This window comes from Lepisma saccharinum, chromosome 20 (genome assembly GCF_977018435.1).
Source record: "Lepisma saccharinum chromosome 20, izLepSacc3.1, whole genome shotgun sequence".
Classification (NCBI taxonomy): Eukaryota; Metazoa; Arthropoda; class Insecta; order Zygentoma; family Lepismatidae; genus Lepisma; species Lepisma saccharinum.
Window position 1 is genome coordinate 61,711,791 of NC_139248.1, and position 19,195 is coordinate 61,730,985.

General features: G+C 34.9%; 1 protein-coding gene across 1 annotated transcript in view; it reads left to right on the forward strand.

Moving 5' to 3' along the window:
• Nucleotides 1-19,195, forward strand: part of LOC146003291 (uncharacterized) — a 35,825-nt gene that overhangs the window by 1,205 nt on the left and 15,425 nt on the right. The window contains exon 2 of the mRNA XM_083141530.1: nucleotides 3,305-3,486. Coding sequence (XP_082997656.1) covers nucleotides 3,305-3,486 — 182 coding nt within the window. The remainder of the gene's footprint in view (nucleotides 1-3,304; nucleotides 3,487-19,195) is intronic.

Consider the following 19,195-nt stretch of genomic DNA (forward strand, 5'->3'; position numbering starts at 1 on the left):
TAGGACAACAAAGTCGGACACATCAAGTTCCAGATCATCCACACGTTGTCCATTTGTATGCAGAATTTTGCAAACTTTCACCATTGTTGCATACCCACTGTTCTTTTTCAATACTGCATGCAATTTCTGTACATACACAGGATCTTCAACCTAGGCGAGGGCCTTTTTAATGTCTTCTATAATTTTGATGCCACATTTCATACAATCCAGAAAAAAGGAAAGAAGACAAAGAAAACATAAAGAAAAGAGAAGCGAGGAGAAGAAAAATAAATACAGTGTATTGTCGGTGTTGGTTGTTCGTACAAAAATATGCACATCAACTTATTTTCATACAAATATGCACCTGCATATGAAATTGGTCATCATGAAATTGAATGCTATATACCGACTAACACATTGATCATGTGGACAGGACCAAAAAGTTATTGCACATAGGGTTCATCCCCCCCTCCTTTCCAGCAATCAAATAAACCCAAAGTCGCCGTCTTTGATAGAGAGAGGCAAGGAATTTCCTATCCATCAAATGTTATATATTAGGGTGGTCCAAGCTTGTATTATTTAGCAAGAACCGAAGTATCTCCAAACTCTTCTCCACATGCCTTATTTTTGTCCTCTAGTACTGACTTAATTGTGTGTAAAATTTTAACTTGATTGATGCATATGTGGAGGTCACCCCATTGTGAACATTTTTCTCCCCTCTCAGGATAGATTCCCAAACTATTGTGGAAGAACTCGAGGTAATTCAAAGCATTTTCCACGTAGGATATTTGTGCCCTCTGGTGTAGATCTACCTCTGCATAAAGTTTTAACTTAATTGATGGGTTGTTATAAACATATTTATTTTTTGAGGATTCATTTCACTATATCATCATCTACTGTGAGATCTTCGCCAGCTAAATGCATTCGATGTTCAGAATGTTGAAACAAGATATAGTAAATTATTTGGCACATGCTCTTGATATCCAGCAACCAAGAGATAATTATAAAGGGGTTCTCCTTCTCTAACTTTTGTCTCTTAGAGAAAGAAGTAGAAATGAGTCATTTCGAGTTCCTGGTGAAGCTCACCATGCTCTGTGAAGGAGCAGAGGTATCTATGTGCTGCAGGCCCATAGCACGGGGACTTTGTAAACAAAGTCCATTTTCAAAAGTTTAACAGTATTAAATTAAGGTAAATTATGTGTGTGGGGGAGGGGGTCATTCAGTCACATACAGTTTAGAAATATCACACAAATACTACATTTTTTCTATATCTTAAACTAACACTTGAAGTGTTAATTGTCTGCTACCGAAACTATATCTTACTACACACTCCATATTACCTTCGATGATATATATTTATATCACACAAGAAAAATGGACAATATTCAATCACAGTGCCTAGAAAAACACAAAAACAAGTTTCTAATTTTATCAAAAGCAAATTTAATGTCGTTACTTTCCAAATGTACAGCTCTTAAATAAGAAATACATGCAATTTAATTTGATAGAAAGTGTAAATTGGGGCCTAAATATTGTTTGTTTGGAGTAAAATTTGAAGTATTTTTTAGTTACATGTGAAGGAATAAAATTATCCTTGTGCAGAATGGAAACTCATACAGCTCACCTGAAAGACAGAATAATTGTAAGTTTCGTAATTACTTATCGTAAATTTCCACTTTCATAGCATAAAATTTCCTAGTTCACAAGAACAAAACTTGAATAAGTTCAAGGCAAATATATAAACTTGCGACAAACCTACGATGTAGTATATTAAGATGTTTTATATTTTTATATCAGACATGTTCATAAGTTAGTTTCTATAGTTCTCCGCAAAAAACAACAACTTGGAGCTATATAATACAGGGTGTTTCCGGGGTGATGATACAGACTTTCAGGGATGATGGAGAAGGGCACATGTATCAATTTCAGATATGGAACCCTGGTCCGGAAACGACTTAGCCGAAAGTTATAAGCGAAAATCGGTGTATGAAGATGTAATACTTTTATTACCTGCACGAGTTTCACAAGCTGTTCCGTGGCCAGCTCGGTCACCTGATCTGACCCCACTTGTTTTCTTCTTGTGGGGTTATGTGAAAAGTCTTGTGTACGAGACACCTGTAGTACACTGAAGAGGATCCCCTGGCAAGTATTCTCGCTGTCTGTGACATTGTTCGAACGACCTCGGGGTTGTTCCAACGGGTACGTCAGAACTTTGTGCGACGATGTCATGCCTGCAGCGAGCCTAGGGACGCCATTTTGAACAACTGTTGTGAATGTAGCAGCTTGTGAAACTTGTGCGGGTAATAAAAGTATTACATCTTCATACACCGATTTTCGCTTATAACTTTCGACTAAGTCGTTTCCTGACCAGGGTTCCATATCTCAAATTGATACATGTGCCCTTCTCCATCATCTCCATTTAATGAAATAAGTTGGAAACTATCGTCATTAGCAGAAGAGTACACACACAAAACTAAATGCATCATATCGATTGATACACCAGAATCCATGGATTGATTGATGCACTAAAGTGTGCTTTATTGCTTCTTCAAAGAATCAGATTCACATTTGATGCATTTGGATGCATTGTTGTTGTCTTGGAAGAAACACCAAAGTACATCATTTGATTCAAGTGAGGATTTCTTTCAGTCGAGATGCACTTCAATGCGTCAGTTGATGTTCCTTGATGCACTTTCCTGCATCTTTTTTGATGATGCACTTAAACGTTTGGTCTGAGCTACAGAGGTTATGAAGCTCAGACGAAACGTTTAAGTGCATCATCAAAAAAGATGCATTCTGGTGCATCAAGACGCATCAAGGTGCATAAAAACGCATCAAATGATGCATTCAAGTGCATCTCGATTGAAAGAAATCCTCACTTGAATCAAATTATGCACTTTGGTGTTTCTTTCAAGACATTCAAAAATGCATCAAATGTGAATGTGATTCCTTGAAGAAGCCATAAAACACACTTTAGTGCATCAATCCATGCATTCTGGTGCATCAATCGATATGAGGCATCTAGTTCTCTGAGTGATAGCATGAACTTGCCCATATTATAACAAGAATTGTAATGTTACGTACAGTCACCGGTAATAAAAGTGTAACACAGACCCTGAAACACTCTCTTCACTGCATGCCGCTATGTGTGTTGCCTACCCATACGGCGATAAACAAACCTCAACAGCAAATCTTAAATTGCAAGCTTGGTTTACGCCTTAGGTTTATGCAGGACCCATAACGTCATGCAGGGAAGCCATTACTTCAGGATATAAGTGTCGCATTTTTATTGCCTGTGACCGTATGCCATTCTCTCCTTTCACAGGCGAATGGATCATCATCCTTGCTTCTGGAATGGCAGAAAAGTTCGGAAACGCTTCTGCTTCTCCCATTAGTTTCGTTAAAGAAACTTTCGGAGAATTAGACTTCATACAATTGCTACAGTGCTACATTGGCTTTTTAATTCCGAGCTTCATTATATATTTCGGAGTCTCAGGATTTTTACACGTAAGTACTAACGACAATATTAAACCAATTTACATTCTCATCTAATTTTTACTACAATATTGGTTGGCTGGAAACTGTTCTCTTATGATTCCTACATAACCTTCCCGATAGCGTAGTGGTAACATCGAAGGACTTCGGGTTCGATGCCCGGTGGAGACACGTAATGGTTCTGATTCCACTTTAAACTGTAGTTCCAGTCCCGATTAGTCTATCTGTGCATAAAGTGGACTTAAAACCAAACTCGGCTCCTGCGATTACTAAGAAATGCATACAGAAATATACCGGGTGGTCCAAAAGTCCAGGAACGGTGACATATCTTGAGAAAAACACATCGAATCGGAAAACGAAAAAATATGTGTTTAATAAGTGAAAGAAAGCTATTCAATGATATCACACTTGATTCCCCACCATCGCACCCTGGGGGTGGGGCGGGGGGCAACTGTGAAATTTTAAATGGAAACCCCCATCTTGTATTGTAGAATCGGAGTATATAGAATATATAGAGTATATGGAAAGGCGGGGTCTACCATATACTCTATTGAAAGGTCTTGACGTGCAGATTCCGAATCTGCAGTCGCTTTCACTCTAGCTCAATTAGGGGCAGAGCGTCCCTTCGAAAATTTAAAATCGCCATATCTCAGTTTCTAATTGAGCTAGGAGGATGGTTGATAGCTCGTTGGAGGAATGAAGTCCTTTTTCCGATTCTACAATACAAAATGGGGTTTCTATTTAAAATTTCACAGGAGGTGGGGAATCAAGTGTGATATCATTGAATAGCTTTCTTTCACTTATTAAACACGTATTTTTTCGTCTTCCGATTCGATGTGTATTTCTCACGATACGTGACCATTCCGGGACTTTTGGACCACCCGGTATGTTGCAACATAGTAGGGACCATACCCTCCCCTAGATTCTTCCAGACTGCAGATACAGCATGTACAATATCACTTATGTCAAGCCGGTGAAGCTGTCCCTCTCTCCAATTTATATATACGAGGGGTGTCGAAGCCAAATTTAGAATACCATATAAGGCGACCATGTAGACATGTCATATTGTGATGGAATAATGTTCACATCTTTGTACATATACTCATTTCCATGTACTCGCTATTTCATTCCACGTGGGTACCGTGGCTTACGAAAGTTAGAACCTTGAGTATATCGTGGCGGAAAAGCAATTGAAGTATCGAGCAATGATATGAGTTCTTGATGCTGGAAGGGCTACCACACAAGGACATCCACACTACAGTAAACCCTCGTTAACACAAACTCTCTTAAAACGAATACTCGGTTAACATGAAGAAAATGTTGGTCCCGGCAGGGATGTATTATATCTTATAGAAAGTTGTATCGGTTAACGTGAATTTCGGTTGCCACGAATTACGAACTGTTTTTTAGTCCGTTGCGTCATTAGATCTCACTTAACACGAACTTCCAAAGTTTTTCATAACTTTTTTTCTGTTGTTCCTCAGTCGTTCCTCTGCTAGGTATGTAAGAAATCGCTCAACAATCTCTATCATCTTGTCAACAATCAACTTATACAGTATTGTAACCAACAGATTCAGATCAACAATGTGCTCAAATATGTTTTTCTATTCTTTAAAACATAACCAGTACGAGTAACATCAAGATTAAAACTTGGGTGCAATTGGTCGACAATCGCGATCTTCGCGTCAACAATGAGCTTATACGTATTTAACCAACAAATTCAGTTGTGTGTTCAGATGTGTTTTTCTATTCTATAAGACGTAGCCAGTACGAGTAACATGAAGTGCCTTTGGATCAAGGCATTATTGCTCTTATGAAGAGGTCTTATCGTATCTTGCGAAAGAGTAATATAAAGGAATTTTTCACAAAAAAAATGATCTGCGAGTACTTTTTTTAAAAGTTAGTTACTGTAGTACTGTACTAGTGTTTTCTATGACGACATACATAATACGTATTGTAAATGATTATTGAGTTTATTGAGTTTATTGAGCAATTTTCACACCGATAGTACCCCTGGGGGCATTGGTGCATGTAAATTACAAAAGACATGTTGACATCGCACATATATATATCTATACATCAATTTGGCATTTTTTTTAATAATAATATAACATAATATAATAGTAAAACACACAATGACAAATTATTTGTTGAAGTGAACTAGTGCTGTAAAAGTACATGTTATATAGTGTATACAATCTAAATTTATTTTATAAAGTTAGTTAATTCTTGAAATTCTTGAACTGAATATAATGTGTATTCCAATAACAATTTTTTCACTTTACTTTTAAAGATTGTGGTTCTCTCAAAATTTTTGTAACTTTTTGGTAATATATTGTATAACAGGATGCCTGAGTAAAAAGGTCCTGTTTGTAATGCAGTTAGCCGCACTTTGGGAATGTGGAAGTTATCTTTTTGTCTGGTATTGTAATCGTGAGTGTCTATGTTCCTTGGATAGTTCGATTTTGTTTCGTGTATGAAAGTAAGTGTTTCAAGTATGTACAGACTTGGAAGTGTTAATATACGTAATTTTTTGAAAAGCGGTTTACATGTATCAGTTTTATGTGCATTTGCCAAAATACGCAATGCTCTTTTTTGAATTTTAAAAATCCTCTGCGATTGAGCCGAGTTTCCCCAAAATTGGATACCGTAAAGAACTGTATTGCAACAATAAAATTTGAGTCCCCGGTTAGCACGATTTTTTTTAACACGAACTCTTGAATTTTCGGTCCCTTGGGATTCGTGTTAACGAGGGTTTACTGTAGTTTGGTCAATGCGTATAATGTGCTATCGTGTTCAATTGGGCTGACGAGTTCAAGAGGGGAAGGAAATCTATTCAAAATGAACCATCCCCACCACCTCCGAGAAATAACCGTACTCCAGACACCTTAAAAAAAATAAGAACTATATGTCAAATCACAAACCCTGACACCTTCTCTAAACAAAACCACCTGCATGCAGAAAGCATTGCAAACTCATACAAGTAAAATAATCCACACGAAAATCCAGCGTTGTTACAGGATTCATTACGTAAGGTAAAACAATGGTAAATTTGTAGTATGGGATACGCTGCCGCAAATGACGTCTCACTTTAAACCCAATGATCTTTCTTTTTTTACTTATTGCTTCACCTTTATGGTTAACTCTTTGCACCAGTAATCATTTCCCATAAATTTGGCTTCTTTCTTTGAATATATTTTACTTGCATTTTTTAGACAAAATGATATAACATGGTAATGTATATTTCTAAGGATGATATAGATAGGAGTGTATTTGAAATTTGTTTGTACATTTTATGTAAATTGTATCTTATGTAACTAAAATATATAATGGGCATAAACAGCCATATGCATTGCTGTAAGTCCAATAAATATATTGATGATGATCCAAACAAGACAAAGAAAGTTCGTAAATTTATTGCGGTTGGAAACTTTGACAAGCATCCTAATAACGATTTTTGTTCCGCCAAATATAGTGCACTTCGTAAAATAACTTGGTGACATCGCAAGGCAAGATAAGTGTGAACATTTTGTAGTAATATAACTTTCAATGAGCTTAGAGATTTGTGCACATAATGATATTTTATAACATTGGTTATTTTCTAAAAAAAATCATGTGAACAGCAAGGAAGTAGTGCAACTTAGTAATATTGCCTGACTTAGCCTTAGAAAAATAACATGCCGAGTTCTATGCGTGAGGGAAAGTCTCCGTGTTCTCCGAGCTTGTTTTCAAAACACCAGCAAGGACAGCCTTTGCAAAGGGGTGAGAAACAGATTCTACTCAATATTTATGTAACGTTCTGTCAGTAGTATCCTGAGAAACCAGTAAATGAAGTGGTTAAGTTGGTATCCCAGTGCAGTGGTGTGTCAGTATCTGCAGTTTTAAGGGTTATGAAAGAGAGAGTGACCGGGAGAGTAACAATATATGCGGCTGCATATTCGTCTGATGTTTTGAGAACGGGTTCTCACATTCAGAGGCTCTTATATAAAATGAATAGGTGCGGCGAACTATGAGTGTAACAGCAGATGATTGCGGTCATGGATCAGCTGACGCGGAGTGATACATCGAATCGGTGATCCGTTTGTTTACAGAAGGTCTCAGGGATTTTGATTTAGACCTTAGTGATGCGAGACAGAAGACAAACTGTCTGTCAAGCAGGGACGATGGGCTTTCGGATATTCATCTGATATTGACTGAAGTCTTGATGATGAGAAAAGTGCCCGGGTAATGGGTGTCAAAGTTGCTCACACCACTTCGAAAGCAAGATAGTGTCGACATTTCAATTAAAAATTTGGAATTAGTGAAAGAAAAAAAATATCTCTAATCTAATAACATGGGACGAGAGATTTGACATTATTATGATCCCGAAAGGAAGCATGCAGTGGAAGCATAAGGACTCGCCTCCGCTCAAGAAGGCAAAAGTTCAACGGAAGCTGTTGACTGTTTTTTTAGGGGGGTGGAGGCTGCAAGGGTCCAGTGCTCGCCAAGTTATATCCCAGACATATTATGATTAATGGTATGCAGAAACTTTGACCGAACTGCGTCAAGTTATTCACCAGAAAAGGAGGACTAACAACAGGTACTGTATGAATTTGTTACACGAATGCGTCACCACACACGTCTCACAATGCCAGGCCTGATGCAGACGAACAGAAGTTCAGAATAACCAGTCACCCGGAGTATTCGCCAGACCTGGACCCAAGTCATTGTTGCCTGTTTCGATATTTGAAGTTCGAGATAATGGGACGGCAATTTCACGACGACAAGAATGTCATGTGTGCTATGAACCCCTTTTTTGAGTCTCGGGGTGAATTCTTCTACCACACTGGAATTACTCGTATGAGCTTGTCATCCAACAGTGTGTGTTAATAGAGGGGACTACGTTGAAAAGCAAACCAGATTTCTTTCTTTACCACATGCTATTTACTTTCTCTGATTTTCTAAATTCGGCTTGGACACCCTTCGTATATTTGAAGTCGGTTGGTGATTTTTTTTTATTATTTATGCCGTTCAAATAGATCATAATATTGTGTGATACGCAAGTAGTTGGAATAATAGTTAGTGTCTGTCGCTATTTAATATTCGCAATTAATTTGCACGGGTGTTAATTAATTTGCACGTACTTAGAACTAATTTGCACGTACTTAGAACTAATTTGCATGTACTTAGAATACTTTACATTTATGTATTTGCATGTTTATAACTTTTTATGAATATATCATTATTTATTTTATGAAAAATATGTATATAGAAGGTAATTAGAGGTACTAAACGCCATGCATATGTTTTTATATTATTTACTGCAAAGTATGTAATGTATGAATCGATAATATTAATGTTTATAGTTTTGAAAATAAGAGTTTATGGTTTATGAACCGCTTTGAATGGTGGTAATGGTACGAAAGAAGAAGGTCCCGGTACTCGAACCCGCGATATGTAACTGTAATAAGTGGTTAGGCCTATAGTGTATACAATGTATGTAATAATTTCATTATGTTATGAAAGACGGTGGTCTCAGACGCTAGACAGAATACGGTGAACTCCGCTCTGGGGGTAGACGAGAAAGGAGTTTGGGAGATGTTCGGTCAAGGTCAAATGACGTCACAACGTCAGAACAAAGAAAGAACCCGATTGACCAATCAGAACCGGTTTTCCCAAGGTTAACCAGTACGCAATAACAGGGGAAAGGTATGCAATACTGTAGGGCATGGGAAGGGATTGATCCAGACAACAAAGGATGTCTGCGAATGCGCAGCAAGGGTCAAATTTTTTGAAACTGCGTCGGTTGCATGCTAGAACATGTTTCTGTCAAAGTAGGCCAAGGTTTTCTAGAACACTAGAACAAAAGATGTCTGAGAATGCGTGATGTAGGTCAAATTTCTGAAGCTATGCGTCGCTTGTAGAACCGGTTTCCGCCGCCAATTAATATTCCGCTCAGGGTTTCCCCAAGGCACAGGGCGCTTTAGCGCGGGTTTTGGGCTAGAACTCTTGCATGTCAGAACAGGTTTCTGTCTAAGTAAGCCAAGGTTACCGAGAACACAAGAAAAAAGGATTTTTGAATACCCAATTAGATTGTAGCGAGAATTTTACTTTAAACAAGGAGAACGAAGCGTAAGGGTTTTATATCTGTACTAGGAAGAAGGGAGAACTATCAGGGACTGGGCCTACAGTTTTCACTATTTGCTTTTATCACGGGAGATCGAACCTAGGACCCTTTGATTATTGATTTAGGTAGTAAATTTATGTTACTGTGTGCTATTTAATATAATATTGAGTTTATTTTTTTACCAAACTTTGACTTTATGTCAAACATTTTACAAGTTTAGGCTTATTATTACTCAAATAACACAATTTCATCTATTCAGGCAACATTTTTTATTATATTTTCAACACAAACTGTGTTCTTCAATTTTTAATTGTTTACTTTTCAAGTTTTGGACACACAAAGTGTATTTTGTCGACCTTTAAATTATTATTTTACCAAAATAACGCAATTTCATCTATTCAGGAAATACTTTTAGTTACATTTTCGACACACAAAGTGTGCTTAGTCAAGTTTTACTTTTTCATTTTACAAGTTTAGGCTTATTATTACTCAAATAACACAATTCAATCTGTTCAGGAAAGATTTTTAGTTACATTTTCGACACACAAAGTGTGTGTTCTCAACTTTTATCTGTTTATTTCACAAATTTATACCTATTTTTATCAAAATAACACTATTTATACTATTCAGGAAAGACTTTTAGTTATATTTTCGACACACAAAGTGTATGTTCTCAACTTTTATTTGTTTATTTCACAAGTTTAGCCTAATATTTACTCAAATAACTCGATTTGAACGTGTTTTTTATTACATTTTGGACACACACGCACTCACACACACACACACACACATCCACACACACACACGCACACACACACACACACGCACACACACACACAGAGAGAGAGACAGATAGAGAGAGAGAGAGAGAGATTTTCCAAGTTTACAGGATTATTCTCTAGTTTACTCAAATAACACAATTTAGATTTGGTTTGAATTAAATTTTGTACACATGAAGTGTGTTTCGTCAAGTTTTACCCTTTTATTTTACAAGTTTAGGCTTAATATTACTCAAATAACACAATTTAATCCAGTCAGGAAGGATTTGTTATTATATTTTGGATGCACAAAGATATGTTTTCACCTTTTTTACTGATTTTTTCCAGGGTATGTATTAATTTTTATTTATTTTGTTTTGTATTATATATACATTTACAAATTTTTAACTTAGACTTTAGTATTTCTTTAAATCTTTTCAAAAACACTAAAGAAAAAGTACTCTTAGCTAAAATGTAAGCCACAGAATATATTATTATTATTATTATTATTATTATTATTATTATTATTATTATTAGGGTTTACTGATTTCCACTATGCTATTTTTGGTTCTGTATTTCTATATGTATTTATTTAGGTCAGGTTACGCCTGCTACGTAGGAAAGTTTGTTTATTTTAGAGTTTGCTGAGTATTTTGTTACTCTTATACTAGGTAAAGTTTCCTAAATATATCAGGTAGGGCTCCATCCATATACTTTTGTTTTTGCTGTTTGGAGATGATGTGATTAGCATCACTCTCCATCTGCTTTTCATTTTATGTACCCAATATTATTTTGAGGCTTAGTGAATTCTAGAGCCTATTTATGCAGGAGAGAGGGCTTGAAAATTTTGATCTCAGATAACCCACAACTATTTGTAAGAGTATTTTAAAGGATATTTTATATTTATTATGTGCCACTAGAATATCAAAGCTTGCTTAATTTTTATGTTTTTAACGCTGTTATTGTATTTCTAGCTAAGGCTTACTGGATAAAGTACACGAAATGTTTATCATTTCGACTATTTACGTTTATACGAGGCCAAATTTTTAGTGTGACGAAAATTATTGTGTGTCTATAAAGACTGAAATTCCTTTACAAATGGGTCCATAACTGGACGCTTACCAACATTGTTCCTTTTTTTTTAAAAAAAAAATATAAACATTTATCAATATATTGACAATTCACAGGACAAGACGAAGTTCACAGACGACTGACTATATGGACCATAGGTCCACTTGCTAAACTTTTTTCTATGCTAGAAGAATAATTTAGCCTTATAGCCTCTTTCAAAGTATTTTTGAAGTATTACTGGTTTTTGGGTGCATCAACACTTGGGTTATTTCCATTTGGTTTATTATACGAGGCTACAATCACTATCTGAACACTGAAATTCTCTGATTGAAACTAAAAGCTTAGGCTGTAACTAGGGACTTAGTATGTATATCGACAATTTATACGACAACACGAACCTTACAAAGGATTATAGGTGACGTAGGACCACACGCCAGAGCTTTGTTAATATGCAAGAAGCACTTACAGCTAATATTACGAGGAAATGAGGTTGATTTTTACCGTTTCACAAGAATGCTATTTTTTATACACCCAATATTTGCTTTTTCAAGCAACTACTTGTACCAGAAGCACTTACAGGCCAACTCTAACTAGACTTCGACTTATTCTATATCAGGTGCTAAATTTATAAAGAACTATGATTATGTATATTTCTGAGGAAGCACGTAAAAGCAGATTATCCGATTAAAGTATTTGAAAAACAGATTTGTCTATGCAAGTATATTTTTATTGACTGGATTATTTAACAGATCAAACAGGAAGACTGCAAAATTCATTAAATGTAGTTCTATAGTATAGGTGGTTTCAGAGATATAAAAAGAACAAATATAAGATTTCGCTTTTTTTTTGCTTCTGAGGCTAATCGCGACGCTAAGGGTAAATGGCGAGGAAATGTAACGGAGGAGAAACAGTCCCAAAAGTTATGGGCTGCATGTAAGTTAATACCACACAGATATTACAGTAGGTGTAGGTTCTACCACCAGAACTTTTCTATCATAATAATACTGGTTATGCTGTACTGTTAGCTAAAGATGCTGATATTTGAGAAACTTAAAAGCTTATTTGCAAAATTTTAGATAAATAATAATCTGTTAGACTGTAAACATATTTTATATCCCTTCTGCATAAGATCCGATGACAAAATTTAAAAAATTGTTATCGCCCAGACAGGGACTCGAACCCTGGACAGATAGGTTAAAAGTCTAACGCTATACCAACTAAGCTATCTTGGCACAAGGTATTCTTTTCTTGAAAAGTTAGTTATGTTAAGAAATATATTGAAACACTTGAGAACACTCTTGGTCTGGTTCGACAGAGAAGGAGACAACATTTCCAAATTTTTACAGAGTGGGTGTATTTTTCCACTATAGAGGCCTTCACTATATGTAATTCGAAACGCTAAAGTTCAGCTAGCTTCCAAAATTGAGGTAAAGATTGTGTTTCGCGAGAAATAAAGCTAAAACTCTCAGATTTACTGTACTAGCCAAGTTTTAGTAACATTTTCCTTCACTATAGTACTAATACCAAAGAAATAGGTATATTTTATTTATAATTTGACAAAATGTACTAGTATTTAATTCACAAAGTTAGGTAAAGAACAGTATTTTTTAAAAATATTGTTACTGCCTTCAAATTTTATGTTATTTAGCCACTAACAACTGGTTTACACTGTTTGGCATCCTTTAAATAGGAAAAGAAGGAATTATTTGTTTAGTATTTTTACTATTTTATATTTATTTAAGAAAACAATTCTACAGTTTAACTTAATTTTAACAAATTGTAACTAATTTATATATCAAAGTTATGTTATTTAGAGTGTATGAAGGCGTACAAAGTTAATATTTGTACTTATCAGTTCAACTAACAATTATATTTTACACACAAAAGATAATGTTTACAGTTAAATTATTTGAATCAGAGAATAATATTTTACAGTAATTGATTCATTCAGCACTAGTCAGTACTTTTATGCATCAGAAAGTTTTTTTAATTTTCTATTACGCATGCTATTTTGGGCTATTCTTAAAATGTATTTCTAGGGCAAACTGGTTTAATTTTCTGCTTATAATGCAAAGTTGACAGTTTTCGCACAATGCATTGTACATTTGTTATATTCTCTACTTACAATCCAAATATTATGCTTATTTAATGTATAACTAACTATCTCTCTAGCCTTCTTAAACCCGAATGTTCATGGCTGCAGCAACACATGCCTTGCATCTGTCCCTGTCCTGAGCAAGATCTATATACTCCTTTCCTTCCCTACCAATTTCCTTTAGGTCCATCTCTACATTATCTCTCCATCTTTGTTTTGGTCTTGCTATTGGTCTTTTACCATCAGGTTTCCCAACAAGAATCCTGTATACTCTTCTTTCCTCTCCCATTCGTACCACATGATCTACACACCTAAGTCTTCTTGATTTAATAATTCTAATAATATCTGGACATGAATACAAATTATGTACTTCTAAATTATGTAACCTTCTCCACTCAGCTGTCTCCTCATCTGTTTTAGGCCCAAATATTTTCCTAAGGATTTTATTTTCAAATACTCTCAATTTATGTTCCTTTTTCAATGTAAGGGACCAGGTATATATACTGTATTTAACTTTTATTTTTTTGTAATTAACAAAAATTAAAAGCTTATACTGTAGTTATTATATCTTTTTCTATCAGCTTATTTTGAAATTAATATTATTAGGTATAGTCTTTGATTTATAACTATATTGCTTTTTTATCAATTTATCTAAGAGTACACGCAGACAAACACATGTGTACACATTTTTATGTAAATAGATATGCCTTTTTTCAATATTTTAGTATGAAGATTGCACTTTAGCTATTTAAGCAAGGGTAGGAAAGGTAGGATTTCTGAGAATTTGTTGCAGGATTTTGTTGTCCAAGTATAGATGAGAACTGAGCTGGGAGACTGTTTTGAACCTTGTCATGAGAGTTTGCATGTGAACTTTATGCAAATTGAGCACTATTGACTGTGCATGCTTCTAAGTTTTGCTGTTATTTCACATCAACTCTGCGAGACTGTAGACAGTTTTCCCATTTCAAGTAGTTTTTATTGATTGTATTTGTATATGTTTTGGGGACTTAGCAGTTTTATGTTATGAGGCAGTTTGTTGTAGAATATTTTTACCGGATTGTTTTGACAAATTGAGTGTCTGCTGTTTTACTTGTAATTATTTTCGTTCTTGTGTTGTGTATTTGACTATATTTTGTCCAAGTTCGTAGTATTTAGAATAATTGTTATTGACTTGTAGACGTAGGGAGTAATAATCCTTTGCAAGATGCCCTATACTTTAGTCTGAACATTATTCTTAGTGTTCACTTTTGAAGCCTTAGTATTCTGGTAGTATTATTAATGTAGAGGTAAATTAGGCTGAAATGTAGGCATTTAGTTGTTTCAGCAGGTAGAAGTTGCATGATGGTTTACTGCTGATGATGTTAATTTACTCTTCTTATGTACTACGTATGATGTAGCTTACTTGAGTATTTGGAATTTTCTACTCAAAAAAGGATAGCTTGTCTATCTTATTCCTATGTTGTTGAGTTTGTCCAAATGCCTAGGAAGAATCTAGATATATTATGTTTGCAGTTTTATGTTTCTCTAAGGTTTCAGCTATGTAGTTTTTTTAAACTGTGCTATGGGTGTGACTATGGATTTCTCTTTCTGGATGCCATGTTGGTTTCTGATTATTCCTCTTGCTGTTTGAATTTGACTTAGGTTGTTTGCTTTTTTTCTTACATCTTTATTTGCTTCCTTGTTCAGTATTTTTTACTTTTTTAGAGTTGGCCTGTAAGTGCTTCTCGTACAAATAGTTACTTGAAAAAGCAAATATTGGGTGTATAAAAAATAGCATTCTTGTGAAACGGTAAAAATCAACCTCATTTCCTCGTAATATTAGCTGTAAGTGCTTCTTGCATATTAACAAAGCTCTGGCGTGTGGTCCTACGTCACCTATAATCCTTTGTAAGGTTCGTGTTGTCGTATAAATTGTCGATATACATACTAAGTCCCTAGTTACAGCCTAAGCTTTTAGTTTCAATCAGAGAATTTCAGTGTTCAGATAGTGATTGTAGCCTCGTATAATAAACCAAATGGAAATAACCCAAGTGTTGATGCACCCAAAAACCAGTAATACTTCAAAAATACTTTGAAAGAGGCTATAAGGCTAAATTATTCTTCTAGCATAGAAAAAAGTTTAGCAAGTGGACCTATGGTCCATATAGTCAGTCGTCTGTGAACTTCGTCTTGTCCTGTGAATTGTCAATATATTGATAAATGTTTATATTTTTTTTTTAAAAAAAAAGGAACAATGTTGGTAAGCGTCCAGTTATGGACCCATTTGTAAAGGAATTTCAGTCTTTATAGACACACAATAATTTTCGTCACACTAAAAATTTGGCCTCGTATAAACGTAAATAGTCGAAATGATAAACATTTCGTGTACTTTATCCAGTAAGCCTTAGCTAGAAATACAATAACAGCGTTAAAAACATAAAAATTAAGCAAGCTTTGATATTCTAGTGGCACATAATAAATATAAAATATCCTTTAAAATACTCTTACAAATAGTTGTGGGTTATCTGAGATCAAAATTTTCAAGCCCTCTCTCCTGCATAAATAGGCTCTAGAATTCACTAAGCCTCAAAATAATATTGGGTACATAAAATGAAAAGCAGATGGAGAGTGATGCTAATCACATCATCTCCAAACAGCAAAAACAAAAGTATATGGATGGAGCCCTACCTGATATATTTAGGAAACTTTACCTAGTATAAGAGTAACAAAATACTCAGCAAACTCTAAAATAAACAAACTTTCCTACGTAGCAGGCGTAACCTGACCTAAATAAATACATATAGAAATACAGAACCAAAAATAGCATAGTGGAAATCAGTAAACCCTAATAATAATAATAATAATAATAATAATAATAATAATATATTCTGTGGCTTACATTTTAGCTAAGAGTACTTTTTCTTTAGTGTTTTTGAAAAGATTTAAAGAAATACTAAAGTCTAAGTTAAAAATTTGTAAATGTATATATAATACAAAACAAAATAAATAAAAATTAATACATACCCTGGAAAAAATCAGTAAAAAAGGTGAAAACATATCTTTGTGCATCCAAAATATAATAACAAATCCTTCCTGACTGGATTAAATTGTGTTATTTGAGTAATATTAAGCCTAAACTTGTAAAATAAAATAGTAAAACTTGACGAAACACACTTCATGTGTACAAAATTTAATTCAAACCAAATCTAAATTGTGTTATTTGAGTAAACTAGAGAATAATCCTGTAAACTTGGAAAATCTCTCTCTCTCTCTCTCTATCTGTCTCTCTCTCTGTGTGTGTGTGTGCGTGTGTGTGTGTGTGTGCGTGTGTGTGTGTGGATGTGTGTGTGTGTGTGTGTGTGAGTGCGTGTGTGTCCAAAATGTAATAAAAAACACGTTCAAATCGAGTTATTTGAGTAAATATTAGGCTAAACTTGTGAAATAAACAAATAAAAGTTGAGAACATACACTTTGTGTGTCGAAAATATAACTAAAAGTCTTTCCTGAATAGTATAAATAGTGTTATTTTGATAAAAATAGGTATAAATTTGTGAAATAAACAGATAAAAGTTGAGAACACACACTTTGTGTGTCGAAAATGTAACTAAAAATCTTTCCTGAACAGATTAAATTGTGTTATTTGAGTAATAATAAGCCTAAACTTGTAAAATGAAAAAGTAAAACTTGACTAAGCACACTTTGTGTGTCGAAAATGTAACTAAAAGTATTTCCTGAATAGATGAAATTGCGTTATTTTGGTAAAATAATAATTTAAAGGTCGACAAAATACACTTTGTGTGTCCAAAACTTGAAAAGTAAACAATTAAAAATTGAAGAACACAGTTTGTGTTGAAAATATAATAAAAAATGTTGCCTGAATAGATGAAATTGTGTTATTTGAGTAATAATAAGCCTAAACTTGTAAAATGTTTGACATAAAGTCAAAGTTTGGTAAAAAATAAACTCAATATTATATTAAATAGCACACAGTAACATAAATTTACTACCTAAATCAATAATCAAAGGGTCCTAGGTTCGATCTCCCGTGATAAAAGCAAATAGTGAAAACTGTAGGCCCAGTCCCTGATAGTTCTCCCTTCTTCCTAGTACAGATATAAAACCCTTACGCTTCGTTCTCCTTGTTTAAAGTAAAATTCTCGCTACAATCTAATTGGGTATTCAAAAATCCTTTTTTCTTGTGTTCTCGGTAACCTTGGCTTACTTAGACAGAAACCTGTTCTGACATGCAAGAGTTCTAGCCCAAAACCCGCGCTAAAGCGCCCTGTGCCTTGGGGAAACCCTGAGCGGAATATTAATTGGCGGCGGAAACCGGTTCTACAAGCGACGCATAGCTTCAGAAATTTGACCTACATCACGCATTCTCAGACATCTTTTGTTCTAGTGTTCTAGAAAACCTTGGCCTACTTTGACAGAAACATGTTCTAGCATGCAACCGACGCAGTTTCAAAAAATTTGACCCTTGCTGCGCATTCGCAGACATCCTTTGTTGTCTGGATCAATCCCTTCCCATGCCCTACAGTATTGCATACCTTTCCCCTGTTATTGCGTACTGGTTAACCTTGGGAAAACCGGTTCTGATTGGTCAATCGGGTTCTTTCTTTGTTCTGACGTTGTGACGTCATTTGACCTTGACCGAACATCTCCCAAACTCCTTTCTCGTCTACCCCCAGAGCGGAGTTCACCGTATTCTGTCTAGCGTCTGAGACCACCGTCTTTCATAACATAATGAAATTATTACATACATTGTATACACTATAGGCCTAACCACTTATTACAGTTACATATCGCGGGTTCGAGTACCGGGACCTTCTTCTTTCGTACCATTACCACCATTCAAAGCGGTTCATAAACCATAAACTCTTATTTTCAAAACTATAAACATTAATATTATCGATTCATACATTACATACTTTGCAGTAAATAATATAAAAACATATGCATAGCGTTTAGTACCTCTAATTACCTTCTATATACATATTTTTCATAAAATAAATAATTATATATTCATAAAAAGTTATAAACATGCAAATACATAAATGTAAAGTATTCTAAGTACCAGGTGGTTATAATTAAAGTGACGGTGTTCAGAGTGGTACAGCACGGGCTGTAATGAGAGTAGCAGTCTGAAACTTCGTAGATATGCTAATGAAGCAATGCGCTCGCGAATTATGCAAAAAAAAAATAGTTCCAATTCTCGCCACCAGGGTAAAAAATGGCGCTGTAAGCAGTCAAAACGTGGAATTTTCCGTAACTCTGACGTCAAAGTCGGTGACATTGCCTAACCATTGTGTGAGCTCCCTGGTTGTTGTTGGTGACGCTTGTTGCTTTTTCCTTTAGTAATGTTCATGTAATTCGAATAGTGAAATTGTAGCCATATTTCATTACAAAGAGTATTGTTTTCTGCGATTTATAGTGTTTTCCTGTAACTATACCAAGTTTTGACTGCATACAGCGCCATTTTTTTACCCTGGTGGCGAAAATTGGAACTATTTTTTTTTTTTTTTTTTTTGCATAATTCGCGAGCGCATTGCTTCATTAGCATATCTACGAAGTTTCAGACTGCTACTCTCATTACAGCCTGTGCTGTACCACTCTGAACACCGTCACTTTAATTATAACCACCTTGTACATGCAAATTAGTTCTAAGTACGTGCAAATTAATTAACACCCGTGCAAATTAATTGCGAATAT